At 41.9% G+C, this 19,755-nt stretch overlaps 1 protein-coding gene across 1 annotated transcript in view; it reads left to right on the top strand.

The window, feature by feature from the left end:
• Nucleotides 1-19,755, top strand: part of LOC120441124 (neural-cadherin-like) — a 370,842-nt gene that overhangs the window by 182,514 nt on the left and 168,573 nt on the right. The window contains exons 12-18 of the mRNA XM_039614938.1: nucleotides 778-946; nucleotides 1,571-1,741; nucleotides 2,250-2,422; nucleotides 3,840-4,007; nucleotides 10,422-10,671; nucleotides 15,284-15,411; nucleotides 15,635-15,821. Coding sequence (XP_039470872.1) covers nucleotides 778-946; nucleotides 1,571-1,741; nucleotides 2,250-2,422; nucleotides 3,840-4,007; nucleotides 10,422-10,671; nucleotides 15,284-15,411; nucleotides 15,635-15,821 — 1,246 coding nt within the window. The remainder of the gene's footprint in view (nucleotides 1-777; nucleotides 947-1,570; nucleotides 1,742-2,249; nucleotides 2,423-3,839; nucleotides 4,008-10,421; nucleotides 10,672-15,283; nucleotides 15,412-15,634; nucleotides 15,822-19,755) is intronic.

The following is a 19,755-nucleotide window of genomic DNA, read 5'->3' on the forward strand; positions in this document are numbered from 1 at the left end:
AGGACAGGGGTGTCGGACTCCAGGCCTCGAGGGCCGGTGTCCTGCAGGTTTTAGATGTGTCCTTGATCCAACACAGCTGATTTAAATGATTAGCTCATTACCAGGCTTCTGCAGAACTTCAAGACATGTTGAGGAGGTCATTTAGCCATTTAAATCAGCTGTGTTGGATCAAGGACACATCTAAAACCTGCAGGACACCGGCCCTCGAGGCCTGGAGTCCGACACATGTGCTGTAGGATATCTAGTGCACACCTGCCGTTGGTCACTACGAAGCTTTCAGGGGGTGATCCACACATGGTGGGAGTGCTGGGTTCTCTGTATATGAAAATGTTTTGTGTTTTCTGTTTCCTTGGACGCTGCTGAAGGCTCTTACCAGTAAACATGCTCACTGTACACCAGAAAAATTAACCTTTTTCAAAATACAAAAGCAACAATGGACACATTGCTAAACTGCTTTTGAGAGCGTTTGCCTAATAGCGTCTGAGATTTGTTCCACGATCCCGGTATCAACCACTTCCGCTTTAAACAGGTTAGAAAAAGAAAACTTGCTGGGCACAGGCTTCCCACTTCCTATGGTTATTTTCAACATTACACTTTTTGTCCCCCCAGTAAAAGACTACTGTAGTAATTTTAAATCTGTCCTTTCAACATTTAACTTCCCACACACTTTTGCTGACTGTTTGGATGGAATGGCGTATTGATCGAAGTTTCTTCACACTTCCACTCCTGTGGTCTTCTCTTCCTCCCACCTGTCCTCCCTGCCTCACTCATTCTCAGTGTCAGCAGTACCGTGAGAGCACATCCGTCCTGGAGAACCAGCCAGCGGGGACATTTGTTCTGCAGGTTCATGCTGTGGATGCTGACGAAGGCTCCAATGGCAGGGTCACATATGGCTTCATGCACAAAGACTCTACTGTGCCTGCTTTTAGTATACACCCAGAAACCGGTAAGGAAACACACAAGCACTCGTTTGCACACACATACACATACAGAACAACACATATGCTTTCCTCCCACGTGGATAATATTTTACTGCTGTGTTCCTTTCAGTCTGTCAGTCTGTGTTCGATATTGTGCAGTGAATAAATGGAAAAAGTGCTGGACATGAGCCACTTTGGGTTTTTGATTATTAAGCTTATTTCAGGCATATTTCAGCTTGATTTATTATATATAAAAAATAGTATCTGCAGATTGGACTGAATTGTTGTGTAGCTTTACCTGTAGTTGAGCTAAAAGTTATCATGCATTAATATGTTTATATATTATGGAGCTTTTTATTCAGTAGCAACAGTGGAGCGTGAGATATTGTAAATGACATTGCTCAAAATCATTTCTAAAATAAATAATAAAGACAATTCTCTTTGGACTTGACGATAACTACTTTTGAAAAAGTCTCATTTTCTTTCATAATGTGCCTCTCATCTTCCCTACTGTGTTTAAAGTTTAGCTTCGAGGCAGGCAGAGGCAATCATTTTAGTGTTAAATTACAAGTACTCTGGGGGACACGAGACCAAGCAGTGTTTGCTATGATTCAGCTATCTGATCGACCTTGTTATCTCTGTCTTTCTAGGAGTAATTGTGACGGCCAGGAAATTTGACCGCGAACGGCAAAGGGAGTACGCAGTGACAGTGACTGCCACTGACCAGGCAGCTGACCCACTGATTGGCATTTGTCAGCTGAACATTCTCATTCTGGACCAGAATGACAACAGTCCCAAGTTTGAGAACATCAGATACGAGTGTCAGTAGATATTAGCTCCACCTGCTGCATCGCAGAATGAAAGCACATGCATATAGATTAAAAACAAGATTTTTTTTTTAAAAAAAGCATTCTCCCTATTTTGACAAGAGAAACTGACGCTAATGAGCTAACAGTGTTGGTGTTAGTATTCCTATGATGGCAGAATTTTTAGTATTACAGAGATACTGCTACTCAGAATTGGAGCTCTTTACTAATTGCTCATGTATTCAGTTTTTCATGTCACTGGGGAATTTCTGTTGTCTTTGTTTTCTGCTTTCTGTTGTTGGTTGTTTAAGCCTCATATTTGTTGTCAAATTGCTGAATTCCTTTCTTAATTAGTTTTTGTTTACTAAAGTTTGTCTACATTTTTTATTGTTTTTGTTATTGTTTCAAGTTCGAGTTTCTCTCTTGCCCTCTGTGCTGATGGATGCAATATCAAAGACTACAAATTAAGGTCTCTTGAGCCACTGAATTGCAAAGCACTCTTCTTCTTGTTCTTCTCCTACAGACTTCCTCCGTGAGGATACTATGATTGGAACTAGTTTCTTACGGGTGGCGGCTCATGACGATGACTTTGGGACCAATGCAGCCATCACATACTCCATGTCTAATGAGCAGCCAGAGTACCTAAGGGTCAACCCACTGACAGGCTGGGTGTACGTTAACCAGCCCATCTCGCAGGTAGACTTTAGCTATGTTCTGGATACAATTCGCTTTTATTTTTTTAAAAAAAGGCTTAACTCATACAGTTTACAGTTCCTATGGAAGTCCATAATGAGATTCCAGATGCATAGCAAACATATTGATAATCTATGCAGCTATTTATCTTGTAGGATTCCTTGGAGCTTCAAGATCAAGCTTTTCTAAATGATAGAAAAACTCTGAAATTGTGAGACTTCCTTTAATAATTCTACTGGAGAGCTATAAAAAAAGGCAGCAGGGAACTTCAGATGTTAACCAAACTAAGATACTTCTCCTAGTATCCAAGTACATTTGCATTCCAGCCCTTTATTTTTTGACCGTGAGGGGGCAGAAGTCCTGTGGCCAGCAGCAGACCGCAGCCTGCGAATGTGATAATGTCTTCACTAAGGCCTTTTTCTTTGCCTGCAGGAGAATTTCTGTTATTTCTCTCACTTCACTGCTTCTGCCTGCTTCACTGCCAACAAGAAAAACAATCTTGGTGGGAACATGAACAAGCAATAGAGGAAATTGCCACGTAGCCTGTGCAAAACAAGTCTGCACCTCAGATGAGTGCTGTAGTGATAAAAGCCCCAAAATCAGCGGCGCACCATCTTCCGGTGCCAAGACGAATGAATGTTTGTATCCTCTGCACCTTGCATCTTATACTGACCTCTGGAACCAAGCCAGTATTTTTGGTTTCACTGGATTGTTCGCCAGAACATGGCCCTGTTTGAAAATAAAAACTTTTTTTCCACTAATGAGTACAAATGAACAGATCCAGGCGATGCCTACATGCTTACTTCATCCTTTGCCAACATGACAGCCTCTGTGTCTTAATTGCTGAGAGCAAAGATTGAAATAAAAAGCTTTTTTTGTAACTGCAATAAATATTGCTATTGGAAAAGCTTTTATTTCACTCAGAAATATGAAATTTCTTTGAAGTATTACAACTTGCCCATAACATCCACAACTTGGTTCATAAACCACGAGGCTCTGGACAAAACTTCCCCAAATAATGACAGCTCATTCACACTGGGGTTACAGAGTCTTTGTTAAGTTTTTTTCTCTTTACTTACCAGAACAGATCATTTCCTCTGATTGCAGTGGATAAAGCTAATTGCTCTTGTAAGGGTTGCAAAACTCCATTCCCCTCCGTAGCTCGACAATGAGCCATGCCCTTCAATCAATACACTTATCTTTAAGTATGTTTACCCGAATGCAGCTTACAGTCGATTTCATCCTGCACTGAAGTGTGGAAAATGGATTGGTTGCCGAAATCAGTTTGATCTAGTTTCACATTGTTCTTCCGTCTTTAAGGAAGCCGCATTTACAAACCCCTCGGTCACACTGAATACAACATCTTGTGACTTTCTCTCCCCCTTCTCCTCTTTTTGTCTGTGTGGACTTCTTTCCACAGAGGACCTACATCACCAGAGACATTGTGGCTACAGATGGGGGAAACAGGAGCAGTTCAGTGGAGCTGGCTGTTACCATCACCAATGTGAAGAACCAGCCTCCACAGTGGGAAAAAGACAACTACAATGTAGTCATACCAGAAAACACCGTCCGGGACACACCCATCGTGGTATGTTGCTCTGGGGTTGCACAGAAACATAGGGGTTTGAATTCAGTTCAGTGCAAATTTATTTATACATTAGCAATTCTCACCAGTTGCTTTGGGGCTCTCTATATGTAAGGTAAAGATGAAGAGGTGAAGAGAAGCTAATATTGGAGAAACATGATCTCTCTTTCTAGTCTCTGGTACAGCACAACAGATAAATCGGCCTAAAGCTTGGAGAAGTGTGCTCTGCTCTTCAACCAGTGTGGATAAACCTGAATGTGGAATGCAGTCTTTGCCCCTCCCTCATTACCACCAATAAAATGCCCTTGACTTCTTGAGATGTGAATGCGTGTAGCTGTGTCATGCACTTCCTACAAAAGACAACTTGAATCAAAAAATAAATGTTAAAGAGATGGTTGTCTTTATTTGAGGTGAAAGAATGCACTGAAATAAAGAGTTGCAGCATTAAACTTGAAAGAGATTTAATGAATGAAGCTATAGTAATTGACCAGATAACCAGATATACAATATGCAAAATAAATTAGTTGATACTATGTAATCTAATCGCTAAAAAGTAATGGACTGGCTTTTATATAGTTTTATCGTTTTCTACTCTTACTGAATAATAAAAGCACTTTCTACTACACGCATTATCACACATGTATTCATACTGAGCTTTTATTCTATGCCTCTAAACACACACACACACACACACACACACACACACACACACACACACACACTCATTCTGATGGATGCCGAAGGAGACTTGCACATGCAGAACGGAGGAGTCAGGCTTTGAACCACCAACTTTTTGGTTGGCTTTACTTTGTGATAGTGTGCACACTTCCTCCAGAGCATACAAATAGATTAGATATCAGTACTTACACAGTATGTTTTTATATATATGAACAAGTGGGTACTTTTTGTATTTATGTCAAGTACATGTGAAGTGGGATATGTACATGTATGTAAAAGATGCACTTGACATGCCATGAATCCAAATTTATACGTTAATAATTTTATTTTTCTTTGTTTGAAGGAGTACTTACTTTGATTTTAAAATTCAACATTTTGTTTTTTGTCTTTTTTTGTTTTAAACTCATCTAGTGTCTGGTTGGCAGTCGGGCTGTTCCTGCTCATTTTCGGGGGCAATTATCACACGGATAATGCTAGTGTTTTCAGATTCTTTCTGTACACAAAGCCCTGCTACATTGTAATCCATTTTTCATGGAAACAATTTTTTTTTTTTCAAAAAGTTTTAGTTGGTATTTTCTCAGCGGGCTTTTTACTTTGGTCTTCAATAATAAAGGAGTTATGTGGAAATACTGCTTTTATGCACAAGTATAAACTGCAGAAACTGGAGAAAAAAGGCCCGATTTTAGTAAAAATAAAGATGAAAGATTGTACAGACTATGAAACATCATAAAAGAAAATCATTGTTTGGCATCGTGGCATCAAGCTCAAAAACATATTATGCAAAGTTTGTGGATTATTGCTGACCAAAGATGTTTGTTGCATGTTAATCCCGATGTTATCCCTTCCTAAACGCCTTATTTTCAAACGTGTCTGAAGAGAAGAGCAGAGGCCCGTTTTGTGTCGGTCTTCCCTCACAATCTTATTACAGCTTTGATGTGTTTTTAAGGCATTCATCCATCCATCCATCCATCCTCATCCGCTTTATCCGAAGTCGGGTCGCGGGGCAGCAGCCTAAGCAGAGAAGCCCAGACCTCCTCTCCCCAGCCACCTCCTCCAGCTCATCCGGGGAACACCAAGGCGTTCCCAGGCCAGCCGAGAGATATAATCTCTCCAGCGCGTCCTGGGTCTGCCCGGGCCTCCTCCCGGTGGGACATGCCCGAACACCTCACCCAGGAGGCGCCCAGGGGCATCCTTGTCAGATGCCCGAACCACCTCAACTGGCTCCTTTCGATGTGGAGGAGCAGCGGCTCTACTCTGAGCCCCTCCCGGATGGCGAACTTCTCACCCCTATCTCTAAGGGAGAGGCCAGCCACCCCCGGAGGAAGCTCATTTCTGCCGCTTGTATCCGCGATCTCGTTCTTCGGTCACTACCCACAGCTCGTGGCCATAGGTGAGGGTCGGGACGAGATCGACCGGTAAATTGAGAGCTTCGCTTTTACACTCAGCTCCCTCTTCACCACGACGGACCGGTGCAGCGTCCGCATCACTGCAGCCGCAGCACCAATCCGTCTGTCGATCTCCGGCTCCCTTCTCCCATCACTCGCGAACAAGACCCGAGATACTTGAACTCCTCCACTTGGGGCAGGAACTCATCCCGACCGGAGTGGGCACTCCACCCTTTTCCGGCTGAGAACCATGGCCTCAGATTTGGAGGTGCTGATCCTCATTCCTGCTGCTTCACACTCGGCTGCGAACCGTTCCAGTGCGAGCTGGAGGCCCCCCCACCGATGAAGCCATCAGAACCACATCATCCGCAAAAAGCAGAGATGAGATTCTGAGGCCACCAAGTGGAAGCCCTCCGCCACTTGGCTGCGCCTAGAAATCCTGTCCATAAAATTATGAACAGAATCGGTGATAAAGGGCAGCCCTGGCGGAGCCATCACTCACCGGAAACAAGTCCGACTTATTGCCGGCAATGCGAACCAAACTCTTACAACGGTTGTATAGGGATCGAATGGCCCGTAGCAGTGGGCCAGACACCCCATATACCCCGCAACACCTCCCACAGGACACCCGAGGGACACGGTCGAATGCCTTCTCCAAGTCCACAAAACACATGTAGACTGGTTGGGCAAACTCCCATGCACCCTCAAGTATCCTCGAGAGGATAAAGAGCTGGTCCAGTGTTCCGCGACCAGGACGAAAACCGCATTGTTCCTCCTGTATCCGAGGTTCGACTAACGGACGAACTCTCCTTTCCAGCACCCTGGCATAGACTTTCCCAGGGAGGCTGAGGTGTGATCCCCTGTGGTTGGAACACACCCTCCGGTCTCCCCTCTTAAAGATGGGGACCACCACCCGGTCTGCCAGTCCAGGGTACTGCCCTGATCTCCACGCAACATTGTAGAGGCGTGTCAACCAGGACAGCCCTACAACGTCCAGAGCCTTCAGGAACTCGGGCGGACCTCATCAACACCAGGGGCTCTGCCACCGAGGAGTTGTTTAACTGCCTCAGTGACCTCGACCCCAGAAATTGGCGGGTCATTCCCTCATCCCAGACTCTGCTTCCTCCTCGGAAGGCGTGTCAGTGGGATTAAGGAGGTCTCAGTATTCCTTCCACCGCCTGACAATTTTTCTCAGTCGACGTCAGCAGCGCACCGCCAGCACTATACACAGTGCAGGTAGAGCACCGCTTTCCCCTCCTGAGACGCCTGACGGTTTGCCAGAATCTCTTCGAGGCAGTCCGAAAGTCTTTTTCCATGGCCTCTCCGAACTCCTCCCACACCCGAGTTTTTGCTTCAGCCACTGCCCGAGCCGCATTCCGCTTGGCCTGTCGATACCTGTCAGCTGCCTCTGGAGTCCCACAGGCTAACCAAGCCCGATGGGACTCCTTCTTCAGCCTGGTGGCTCCCTTCACCTCTGGTGTCCACCATTTGGTTGGGGATTACCACCACGGCAGGCACCAACCACCTTGCGGCCGCAGCTCAATGCAGCAGCCCGGCAATGGAGACGCTGAACATGGTCCATTCGGACTCAATGTCCCCGTCTCCCTCGGAATGTTGTTGAAGCTCTGCGGAGGTGTGCGTTGAAGATCTCGCGGACTGGGGCCTCTGCTAGACGTTCCCAGCACACCCTCACACGCGTTTAGGTGCACGGGTCTGTCCAGCGCCTCCCCGCCACCTGATCCAACTCACCACCAGGTGGTGATCAGTTGACAGCTCAGCCCCTCTCTTTACCCGAGTGTCCAGAACATATGGTCGCAAGTCTGGTGATACGATTACAAAATCGATCATCGACCTGCGGCCTAGAGCATCCTGGTGCCACGTGCACTTATGGACACTCTTATGTTCGAACAAGGTGTTCGTTATGGCCAAACTGTGATTTGCACAGAAGTCCAATAACAAAACACCACTCGGGTTCAGATCAGGGAGGCCGTTCCTCCCAATCACGCCCCTCCAGGTCTCGCTGTCGTTACCCACGTGAGCATTGAAGTCTCCCAGTAGGACAACAGAGTCTCCAGGTGGGGCACCTTCCAGCACCCCCCAGGGACTCTAAGAAGGCTGGGTACTCTGAACTGCTACTCGGCGCATAAGCGCAGATGACAGTCAGGACCCGTTCCCCGACCCTGAGGCGCAGGGAACAAATTATTAGAATACCCACCCCAGCCCGCCGCCTCTCACCAGGGGCAACTCCAGACTGAGACAGAGTCCAGCCCCTCTCCAGGAGACTAGTTCCAGAGCCCAAGCCATGCGTGAGGTGAGCCCGACTATATCTAGCCGGTACTTCTCAACCTCACGCACTAACTCAGGCTCCTTCCCCACCAGAGAGGTGACATTCCATGTCCCTATTGCCAGTCTTGGCAGCCGGGATCGGTCCGCCAGGGCCTCGCTCCTGGCCGCCGCCCGACACACATTGCACCCGACCCCTATGGCGCCTCCCTGCGGGTGGTGGGCCTGCGGGAGGATGGGCCCATGTCTCCTCTTCGGGCTGTGCCCGGCCGGGCCCCATGGACTAAGGCCCGGCCACCAGGCGCTCGCCCTCGGGCACCCTCCCGGGCCTGGCTCCAGGGCGGGGCCCCGTAACCCTATCCCGGGCAGGGTAAACTGTTCCCTCGATGTTCTTTTCATACGGGTCTTCTGAATCGCTCTTTGTCTGGTCCCTCACCCAGGACCAATTTGCCATGGGAGACCCTACCAGGGAGCAAAAGCCCCCAGACAACATAGCCCCTGGGATCCCTGTGACACACAAACCCCTCCACCACGATAAGGTAGCGATTCACGGAGAGGCATTAAGGCATTCAGTCGGTCTTAATGGCGAGCAACAACAAAAGAGTGTAACTGTGTAGGAAGTGTGTGGGATGCCAGTGGAGCTACAGGTTTAGGAACCACTGCTACAGAAAAATGCAGACATTCAAAAAGACCCTTAAATCTGTTGATTCATTGCTTGTGTGGTTCGGATGTATCCTGTCAACGGCACTTTGTTATTTATGGACATGGCTCTTCATGCCATTAACAGTATTTTCTAAGACTCTCTTGAAAGCAGTTTAATCCATTAAAGTTTATGATGAATATTTAAACTCAAAGGGTCGAAATAAAAAGACATGGGAGAATACTTTATACGGCACTGTGTGTGTTTAATTGTGTTTGTTCGAGATGCTGATGAAGGCAGGCATACAGAGCGCGGTCCCTGCGGTATGGAGTATAAATCGAGATGGCAGATCAGTGTTGATTTGACCGTTGAGCAAAGATAAAATGACTCTCGGTGGGTTGTTAAATCTCTGCCATGGACATTTTGAGTTTTTGTGTCCTAAATCGGGGCATATAGTAGTCAGACATGTTTGCTAGTTCCGCATGCCTCGCAGGGTGTCTCATTATTGTAGCTGCCATGCTCTGCAGGTTGAATGGATACAGCTAGGTCACCCATAGGCAAGCCGCATCGGGCCCGAGATGGCATTTTTGATTTTAATTGGGGTGTATGTGGCATCAGCTTTGAATAGTTTCTCCTTAATTAGTTTATGGAGAAAGCAGAATGAAGTGCAGAGTGTGTTTCCCTTTCATCCCACAAGATTTCAGCGGGTTGTTGTCTAGTCTAACAGTTTGAGACTTTCTATTATTTTAGTGTTCATTATTATGGGCTGTAAAATGCTTTTTTTCCATTTGGGCAGATCGTTTTTCCCCTATTTGTAATGCACACTTCAATTGAAGCTCAGCAGTAGCTCTTTACACTTCCCTTCCTGTCCTGAGGGTCACTGCTGGAATTTAGCATTTTTCCAGCTCTCAGAGTTCATAATTGGAAACATGTAAAAAATTTGCCAAATGCAAATTGCTGTTGGTTTTCTGGATTTTTGTGCTGTTGGTCATCTCTCAGGTAGAATCGTTATGGGTGACGTCCAAATATGAGAAAATGAGAACGACACGTGGAGGCAAATAATTACCCAAACCTTGCTGTGGGTATTAAATGTGAATTCAGTCATTTATTTGGTAAGACAACTTCCAGGGAGTCAGAGTAACTCATTTATAGTGACACTTTATCTAATGGGTAAAAGAAGAAAAAAAATTGTTCATTACATAATTTATTGTGCAGTTTTCTGAGGAACCACTTGTGGACTTTGACCATTTCAAAGACCGTCTTTCCCAGACATGGATGAAGACTACAGTAAACTTCCTTCTGTGGAGATTTTAATATTTATGTGACAGCCGCTCTGCGGTGATGTCAAACAGACAAAGACAGTGAGGTATCCCATTGTTTTGATATTTTGCCTTTATTCTTTCCCTCTTTTCTTATCTTTGTTCCAAAAAGACCATCAAAGCCACTTCACCTCTTGGAGATCCCAGAGTAACTTATAATTTGGAGGATGGCATGGTCCCAGAGACCAACATGCCAGTTCGTTTTTACTTGACCCCCAACCGAGAGGATGGTTCGGCATCTATCCTGGTGGCAGAGCCCCTGGACTATGAGACCACCAAGAACTTCATGCTGAGGGTTCGAGCTCAGAATGTTGCTGCTGTACCACTAGCTGCCTTCACGACAGTCTATGTCAATGTCACTGGTAAGCCCTCTTTTATTTGCGCTTTCTTATTTTAATTTAGAATCTCCACATGTAACATGTTTTATCTGATATCTCATGAAAATTGTCACAACAGTCGCCCTGTGGAATAATTTAGCCTTCCATGTGTCACATTTTATTCATTAAAACTTAATGTTTTAACAATAGTTATTTCAAGAATAAATGCCCATTAAGTGAACAGTAAACATAAGAAAACAGGGCTGTTAAAACATCATATAATTAAAATAAATAGTCAAAGATACAAGGACGATGTCACAAAGATGCATTAAATCAGAAGCAGGTAAGAATTTAGCGAGAAGAAGTTTTGCAAAGGAATGAATTTTCTGTTCTGTGACGAAGTTATCAAAACAACAAAATGCCAGTCGAGTCATTTCTGTGTCAGGCTGCGTAAAATAAGCTCCAAACAGAATTAATTTGGCTTGATGAGTTTTCGAGATATAGAAAAATAAAATCAAGAAAATACTTTATAATAAGCGTCTTTATGAATCTTTGGGAAATAAGTCCAAATAACTCCTAAAGTATCTTCTTTTCTAACTTACCATCAACATAAATTGTAACATTACTTGTATTTTCATTAGTCATTAGTTAGTCAGTCATTTGTTTGCAATAAAATAACTAAAGTTGAATTAAAGATTGCATATGATACCATTTAAATATCACACAGTTAGGCAATGGTATACTATACTCCACACAGCACAGTGTTCAATGAGACATTCAGTGACTTCTAACTTGATAACGTGTAAATACAGCTAGATTCTCAGCACAGTCTTTGTTTTTAACATAATGTGAATGTAGATTTTGTCAGTCAGCATTGCACTTCCCAAAATCCCAATTTCAGCGGTGCAAGGCAGCGGCTTGGTAGTTAATGGACCTTGTTAAAGTCAACATTTCATTGTCAATTGTTATCTGACAGTAGAAAAAGAAAAATATGTCCATAGGAACAAATGTGTTATGCAAAAATGCAGCAGAGGGAGGGGAGAGAGTAGCAAACACACATAAACAGCTTGCAAAAAGCCAGCGGTGGCACATAAAGCAATATGGTCATAGAGTAGCACACACCTAGTACTTCACTATTATTTATAAATCTGCATTTAAAAATTTCAGAGTTCATGACTACTGTGCCCACACTCTGTGGGTATCCGATCAGCACTCGGTATACAACAGCAGAGTTGTTCTATTCCTTCATGGTTTTCAGTTCTTCAGCTGGGAGAAGAACATGAACGTGATGGTTTGGTCATTTGTTGGTTTTATTAAGAGTGTTTTCATTGTTTTACTTGCTGTCAAAGAGACCTTTTTTAATAGTTTACCAGAGCCATAATGTTTCTGTTAAACCCAGTGGGCTCTTTTAACACTAAAAAATTGAAGAATGCGGTGTCGCTGTATGACTCTGATGTTTAGTAAATGTGTTACAATACCAGTCGCACAAACTAAACTGTGAGGCGGAAACAGGTTGTGTATTTGATAGTGAAAACAGTTAGTTGCAGCTCTACATGCACATTGCTGATAAAATATGTTTTCTTTTGAGCATTCTCATCTTCTGGTATGCTTTGACTCGGTACAGTAGAAAAGTTCATTGTTCAGATTATTATTGTTGTCTTGTTATTCAGCATTGATCTGTTGTTGTATTGGTCCTTTCTAAATTGAGGCCACAGAAGAAAATAAAGACTGGATAGAGATGGCAGGGCAGTCAAAGTCTGCCAGTTGAGCTCCAATTTTCCAGTAGAGTTGTTTAAAGCTACACAAATCCAAATTATTTTGAAGAACTCGACAGCTTTTGGGAGTGAGGGATGAGCATAGATATATATACATATATGCTTAACCCCAGTGCCTCACTGCCACTGCAGGTCTCATCCTGTCACTTAAAGCTCACATTTTCCAATGAAGGTCACTCTTCACTTCTCTATCATTTTTATTCTGCCGTTATTAGTTTGGTCTGTCGCAGCTAATAGTAATGCCCTGCTGATCAGACACGAGCTATGAATTCCCTTGTAACATGCGTGCATGAACGCACACATATTCACACATACACATAATCCATTTCGAACTGGTCTTAATCCAGTAAGAAATAATTAATTTTCACAGACCCCTTCTTTCTTTTTCCCCGACTTTCCTCTTCTCTTTTCGCTCACCCCTCCTTCCCCTTATCTGTCTTAATAAGAAAGCTCTTTGACTTCTCCAGAGGCAGTGAGTCTGAGGAAGTGAGGGAGGTCTGTAATGGATTTAAGGCCCCATTTTTAATTCATAGATTAAGACATTTGCTGAGAAGAAAGGAGAAAGAAAAAAGGTATATGAAGCAGCATTAGATTTAATGCGTGGCTCTGTTCAAGTCATTTCTGTAATGCTTTTGGTCTTAAATCAGCTGTGTTAAAATCTGGCTTCTGCTGTTGAGGAAAACGTAACCTCTCGTGCTCCTTCTCACTGGTTCTTGGTATTTCCTGCGTTTCAACTTTTGGCTTATAACTTTCTGTGTTTCTTTTTGATATGGTCAAAGGAAAGTGATGTGAAAAAACCAGTTTTATTTGTCCAGTACTGAGTGCTCTAATGCACGCTTTGATCCTCATTTTGTCCCCAGCTGGGGAAAAATAGTTGCGACATCGAAAACGATGCAAAGATGTAATTGGTTGCTGTTACAGTAAATGTAAAGACTTTTACTTTGCAAACCAGTTGTTTCGTTTTTGTTTTTTAGAAGATATATGACATCATAATCATGCGAGATTTGCCAGTCTTAAAGCTGTGAGCTTACAGACAAACCACAGATGGTTTGGGTAAATTGGCATACTTGACTCGTAATTTGCTTACTTTCAAAGCCCCTCAGACTGCAGCTTGTTTTTCCTTTTCAGTGCTTCCTGTGTTTTGTGTTTCATTGATCCAGTAGGTTGAAGTTAGTCTGTGGTGGACAGTAATAGACAGCTGGTTCATTTAGTCACCTGTCAGATATTGCATGCCCTTTTCCATTTTCAAGGACAATTTTCCAGATGGTCCTTTGTAGGAAAACACCTGGCACCAAAGGGTAGTCAAACCAAATCCTCATCTGACTGGAGGTTTTTTTGTCAGTTGACTGGACTTTATATTATGTTTGCATTATAAAGTGGAAAAGAGCCACTTTGGTGAGATGCTTCAGGTAACAGACCAAACAGCACTGCACAGGGGTTTCTAATACTCTGATGGAAGTCATCACAGATGCACTTATTTTAGATTTGTTACAATGATTAAAATGTGTTTGATTTTATTTATTTATTTTTACAGATGTTTAAAAACAAAGTGACCTTTTTATCTTCACTTTTTTCTACAGCAGCAGTGCTTTGCAGCAACCCGTTAATAGCAATGCAAATTACAGAGCAAAATAAAATGAAGTTCTAATTACAAACAGATTGTTTGAAAGTTTGTCACATGTGGCTCCTTGTGACCTGACACTGAGATGAAGGCTACTTTATTGTACTGGAGCTAAAGTGGTTCTAACACAAATTGCATTTATGCAATTTGTGTTAGAACCACTTTAGAGTATTTCTGAACATCTGAGTTTTTTTGTTTTTTTTTAAAAGAAGCATATAAGTGTAGGTTTAAAAGATCTTAATTGTACAAATAAATGTAAAGCAACCAGGAGAGGAAGAATATGCTCTGTGCATTTGGTGCTGTCCAGAAACGCTGCTGCCAAAATGCAGTCAAACGCTAACATGTGGAAAGTAGGAAACGAAAAGTATTTTGCCAGTGAATCAATGAGATTAGCTGAGAAGTAATGGATACAGTAATTTAAAACAATTACCTCAAACAGTCAGGTAGCTATAAAAGATTTTCATGCTAAAAATCAGCAACTGTCAGTTGGACAGTTTCTTGGTCAAAGGCTAATGATAGCTGTTTCACTGAAGACGAGTGAGCTAAACTAAAACCGAATCATCATCAAATCTGAAATTTAATCATATAATTTGTAGATAATTTTGTGAGGTTTGGTTTTCATGTACATTACAGATAAGTTCTATTCCCTTGCCTAAGTGAAAGTCTTGTAGACATATGCTTCTTTTTTTATCTGAACCAGTTATATAAATAGAATTAGAATAAAATTACTGTTGTTTGTTGTTGGGGTTTTTTGAAGGAGAAAAGGCAGCTTCAGTTATTGTAAGCAGGTGAGGATGTCAGAGGTCTGTTGTGCTCATTTCCAGCTCTACATTTCCTTTTTTTGGACTCAAGTACCTTTGCATGACTTGCAGTAATAAAAATAGTTTATCTCATACTGAGCGCTGCTGTAGTTCATCTTGTTTGAACCAAGATTTTTTTCTTTTGTTTTAAACTTCTGTGACTTTTATGCTATATATAGATATTGATATTGATATATGTGCGTATGTTTTGGAGGGTGTAGTGTGACAGGACATGGGCATAACATGCAAACTCCACACTCAAAGGAAAGGTCCTGTGCAGGGTTATACCTTCTTTGTTGCTCTGAAGCAGCAGTGCTAATCAGTGTGAAAAGTCAGACTAGCTTGTCCCCTTCAGAAAGCCCATCGCTTATCTATGACATTTCTGTTAAATCCAGTAGGTCTCAAATGGAGAAGCATTTTTATTTAACTCTGAGCCCTATTTGCATTTCTTCCCTCTCCAGATGTAAATGACAACGTCCCTTTTTTTACTTCATCCATCTATGAGGCCTCGGTCACTGAAGGAGCAGAGTCGGGAGCTTTGGTTTTCCAGGTTTCAGCTAATGACCTAGATTTGGGCCCCAATGGCAAGGTGAAAACAAATTCACACGTTTACACAGAAACACACAAATCATTGTACAGAGTAATGTTGCAACCTTGGGTGAAATGAATGTTTTTGAATGTCTGCTTTGTATTATTTTCATTCTGTTTTTCATTATTCAAGAGGTCTTCTTCCTTGCTGTGCAAATTTGCACTAATTAACTCAGTTTTAGCATCTGGCCTTCTGTATAATTGTGTCTGCCCCCACCTTCCAGATCTCTTACTCCCTGCTGGAGGATCGCAGTGGAGACCATCAGTATTTCCGTATCGACCCAGAGCTGGGGTTCATCTACACTCAGGCTGTATTTGACCGTGAGACCAAAAGCTCCTACCTGTTGGAGGTTCAGTCTGTAGATGGATGGGAGTCAGCGCGGCCCGGCAAGCATGGGCAGCCCAACTCTGGTAAATAAGACCAACGCTACACAGAACATCTTATAACTGGATCTATAGTTAGGTCGTGATTCCTGTTGTGTTTTTGCTACGTTTCTTCAGTACTGGCCCTGACTCTTAATAACAACAATTATATAAAGCTGCCAGGTAGGAGCTAGGTTTAATTCCTTCAGCAGTCCACTACTCTAATTATAATATGCACAATGGAGATAATCATTTGAATACTTACTGAATATTTAAATAATGTCAGAAGGTTTTGACCACTTAGTCAAAAGTTTACGTCTTGGTCAGAAAAATCTGAATTTGCCTCATTTTCTAACATGTAATTCTAGTAAACATTGCCTGTTTGGGGTTGGCAGTCAGCCTTAAAAATACTTCCACATATACACTTCTATTAGTCTTAAATGGTCTCAGATCTCTTGAAAGCCTTTTATAATCTCAGATGTTTCTTTTGTACATTATGGTCCCCTTTAGAGTCCAGAAGGACATAAAGGTGGATATTCTTATAATTTACAAGTCACTACCATTTAGGCCTGTCCCTCAGTTTCTCATTAAGAGTCATCCCTTGGTCTTTACGTCTGGTTTCAAAGCACCATGATGGTGACAGTGAATTCAGAACAGGAACTCGCTAATCAGTGGAGGACCTCATGGTTGGTACAGCCATCCTTTATATACAGTCTCTCGTGTATAAATATGTGACGATAACTCAAAATAAAAATAACTGTGTGCTGTCCTGTTAGAGTTATCCACTCTTAAACTAATAGAGCCAAACAATAAAAAACAGTGCAAGACTGATATTTATTTTATGCCAAACAGCTGGCTTCTTGCACACAGGCAGGGAGACTTCACTTGACATAATTATGCCAAACCTGGTTCACCCATTAGACTCATAAATCATCACGTTGCCACTGTTCCAGGGGCTAATGATGATCCGTGAGCTTGTGTGGCCACTGGTAACATCAGTGCTGCACTGCCATTGCTTCCAAGCTGGATACATATTGCTGGACATATTACAAACTTGATACTATTTGATAGTTGTTCATTACAAACCATTGAGCTGTTTAGAACAACCCATTCTTCTCTGCATGGATTTACATTGCATGGCTGTATACTCGATGTTATACGTGTTAGCTATGGGTGGAGGAAAAAACTGGTACTTTGCATGGGGATATATTTATTGATACAGGAACACCAAATATTTATATTTTATTAAATTGTTGTAGTTCTCTGGGAATACTACAAACAAGAGGGCCTACCTCATACGAGATAATGTCAGCTGAGCAAACTTACATTAAATCAGCTCAACCAAAAAAACATTTAACACACAACGCTGAACACACTTCCTACTTCAGAGCAAGCTAATGGCTCAGTCACACAATCAAATGAAAGCAGCCTCCTTGGATCTGTCTGGTGATTGCACAGGTCGCCTGATAGGAGGAAACCTTTGTATGAATAGTCGCAGTCTCACTTGGACTGTCTGCAGTTCACTCTCAGTGAGATTGTTGGAGGTTTGCAAAGACTTGCTGTCTAATTTATAAACGCAGACAAACTGCTATCGTGTTGCAATCACTCTAAAAGAGTCTTTGTTAATGCGACTCCATTGGCTGCCAGCTGGTGTTATTCTGGTTATATTCCTCTGGAACAGGAAGGTTGCTGATCAAAAATTGAATTTCCGTCTATATAGAAGGCAACAGAAATGTGATTTTCAACTCCATCTCATGGTAATATTTTGCAGGTTTTAGTGAAAGTGTTAATATGCGTGACAGTTTAATTTTGGAGAAAGAAAATATGCAATATTTCTTTTTATTATTGGATAAAATGGATATTAACAAAGTTTAACTTTCAGGACATAATTTGCAGTTAAAAGAGGTGATAAATCGCAATAAATGGTATTGCAATACTCAACATATCGCAAAACTTTAAGAATTACAATAATATTGTACTGAAGTGACAATATCACATCATTTGGGGTCTGTTTAGTCCCACCTGTGCTGTTAGCATTGACTGTAATGCTGCTAAGAAATGTTTGTTGCACTGAATGAAGAACAGTTGAAACAACATTACACCAGGAAAAGTGTTTAGTCAGAACCTATTTATGCTAATGACTTTTATATAACCTGTGTGAGCTCAGACTGTAGAAATGCAAACATATCGATGTAATGGATATGAGTCGTAATTTACTTTGTGTAGCGATGGTGGCACCTCATATAGTGACTGCAAAAAAGAGCGAGCACAGAGGAGGAGACGGCTGCAGACAGCTGCTCCATACTCTTCATTCTGAAGCTCCAAATCTTCATTGAAGGCAGCAGTAATCTCTGTTTTCCTTTCTGTCGCTTTCCCACATCTGCTCATCTCTCTCTTCGAAAGGACCAAAGGCCATCTTTCTCTTTCCATCTTTCTCTCTTGCACCCCGTCTCCCTCCATCTCTCTATTTCTCTCTCATTTGCTGCCAGATGAAATGCATACATGCGCTGGTTGAATATAGACGCGAAGAAATGAACAGATGTTGAGACAGATGGGTGGATGGAGAGAGGTGTTGAAAAACAGCAAAAACACACCAGGATGTATTTTTAATAAATATGATCATAGATTATTAACAGACCCTCTCTCTCGGTCTGACTCACTGACATTTGTGGCGACGTAAACAGAAGTTAAATATTAAGAAGAGGAGAGACTGCAGGAAAGCTGCGAGAGTTATTTATTTTTTTCTATCATATTAATAATAAATGAGGTGGCATGAAGAAGGATGGATGACAGGCAAATTAACAGATACTTATCACTGATGCAAACACCCACAAGTGAATGTAATAGAGATGTAAAGTGGGAGGAGCTGTGGTTCCACATGATTTTCTTGTGGAAAAGAAAAACATAGGACTGACAGTGGAAGCACTTCTACCGCTCGAATTTACTCTTCCAAGTTCAATACAAGCGAGTTATAAAATCCCTGCTGCAAAGTGGTGATGCTGCGTTCATTCATTGTTCGGGTGACAAACTATGACTTCCAGGGTCCATCTGATAAGGATATGATATGGATAGGAACAAAAATTACAGCTGAGAAAACCAGAATTTTACTATAAAATGTTAAATTGGCCAGGAAGATGACTCCCTTACTATTATTTATATTATAGTCTGTATAGCACTTAGCACTATAGCACTGTTACACCATCACATTCGCTCTGACTGACAGCATGGCTCTCGCCATCAAAATTTTTCTCCAAAAAAGTAATCCCGTTACTTTACTGATTACTTACTTTCAAAAGTAATTAGTTACTTAGTTACTTTTTAAAAACATTATACACAACCTGAATACATAATAAAGCAATAGACCTTTCAGCCCAATTCTATTTTTATGCATAATCCATCATATAAAATTGAAACAAATAGAAAGCCTCTTTTTAAAAATTGTTTTATGAGTTTTAATCTTTTAATTTTATGCACATTGCATTAAGCAAAAAATATATTATATGCAACAGTCTTTGACCTGAAGAAATTCTTTAACATTTAAACCTATTTTCTGCATATTCCAGCGTATACAGGGAGTGCAGAATTATTAGGCAAGTTGTATTTTTGAGGAATAATCTTATTATTGAACAACAACCATGTTCTCAATGAACCCAAAAAACTCATTAATATCAAAACTGAATGTTTTTGAAGTAGTTTTAGTTTGTTTTAGTTTTCGCTATTTTAGGGGATATCTGTGTGTGCAGGTGACTATTACTGTGCATAATTATTAGGCAACTTAACAAAAACAAATATATACCCATTTCAATTATTTATTTTTACCAGTGAAACCAATATAACATCTCCACATTCACAAATATACATTTCTGACATTCAAAACAAAACAAAACCAATCAGCGACCAATATAGCCACCTTTCTTTGCAAGGACACTCAAAAGCCTGCCATCCATGGATTCTGTCAGTGTTTGGATCTGTTCACCATCAA

This window comes from Oreochromis aureus, linkage group 1 (genome assembly GCF_013358895.1).
Source record: "Oreochromis aureus strain Israel breed Guangdong linkage group 1, ZZ_aureus, whole genome shotgun sequence".
NCBI lineage: Eukaryota > Metazoa > Chordata > Actinopteri > Cichliformes > Cichlidae > Oreochromis > Oreochromis aureus.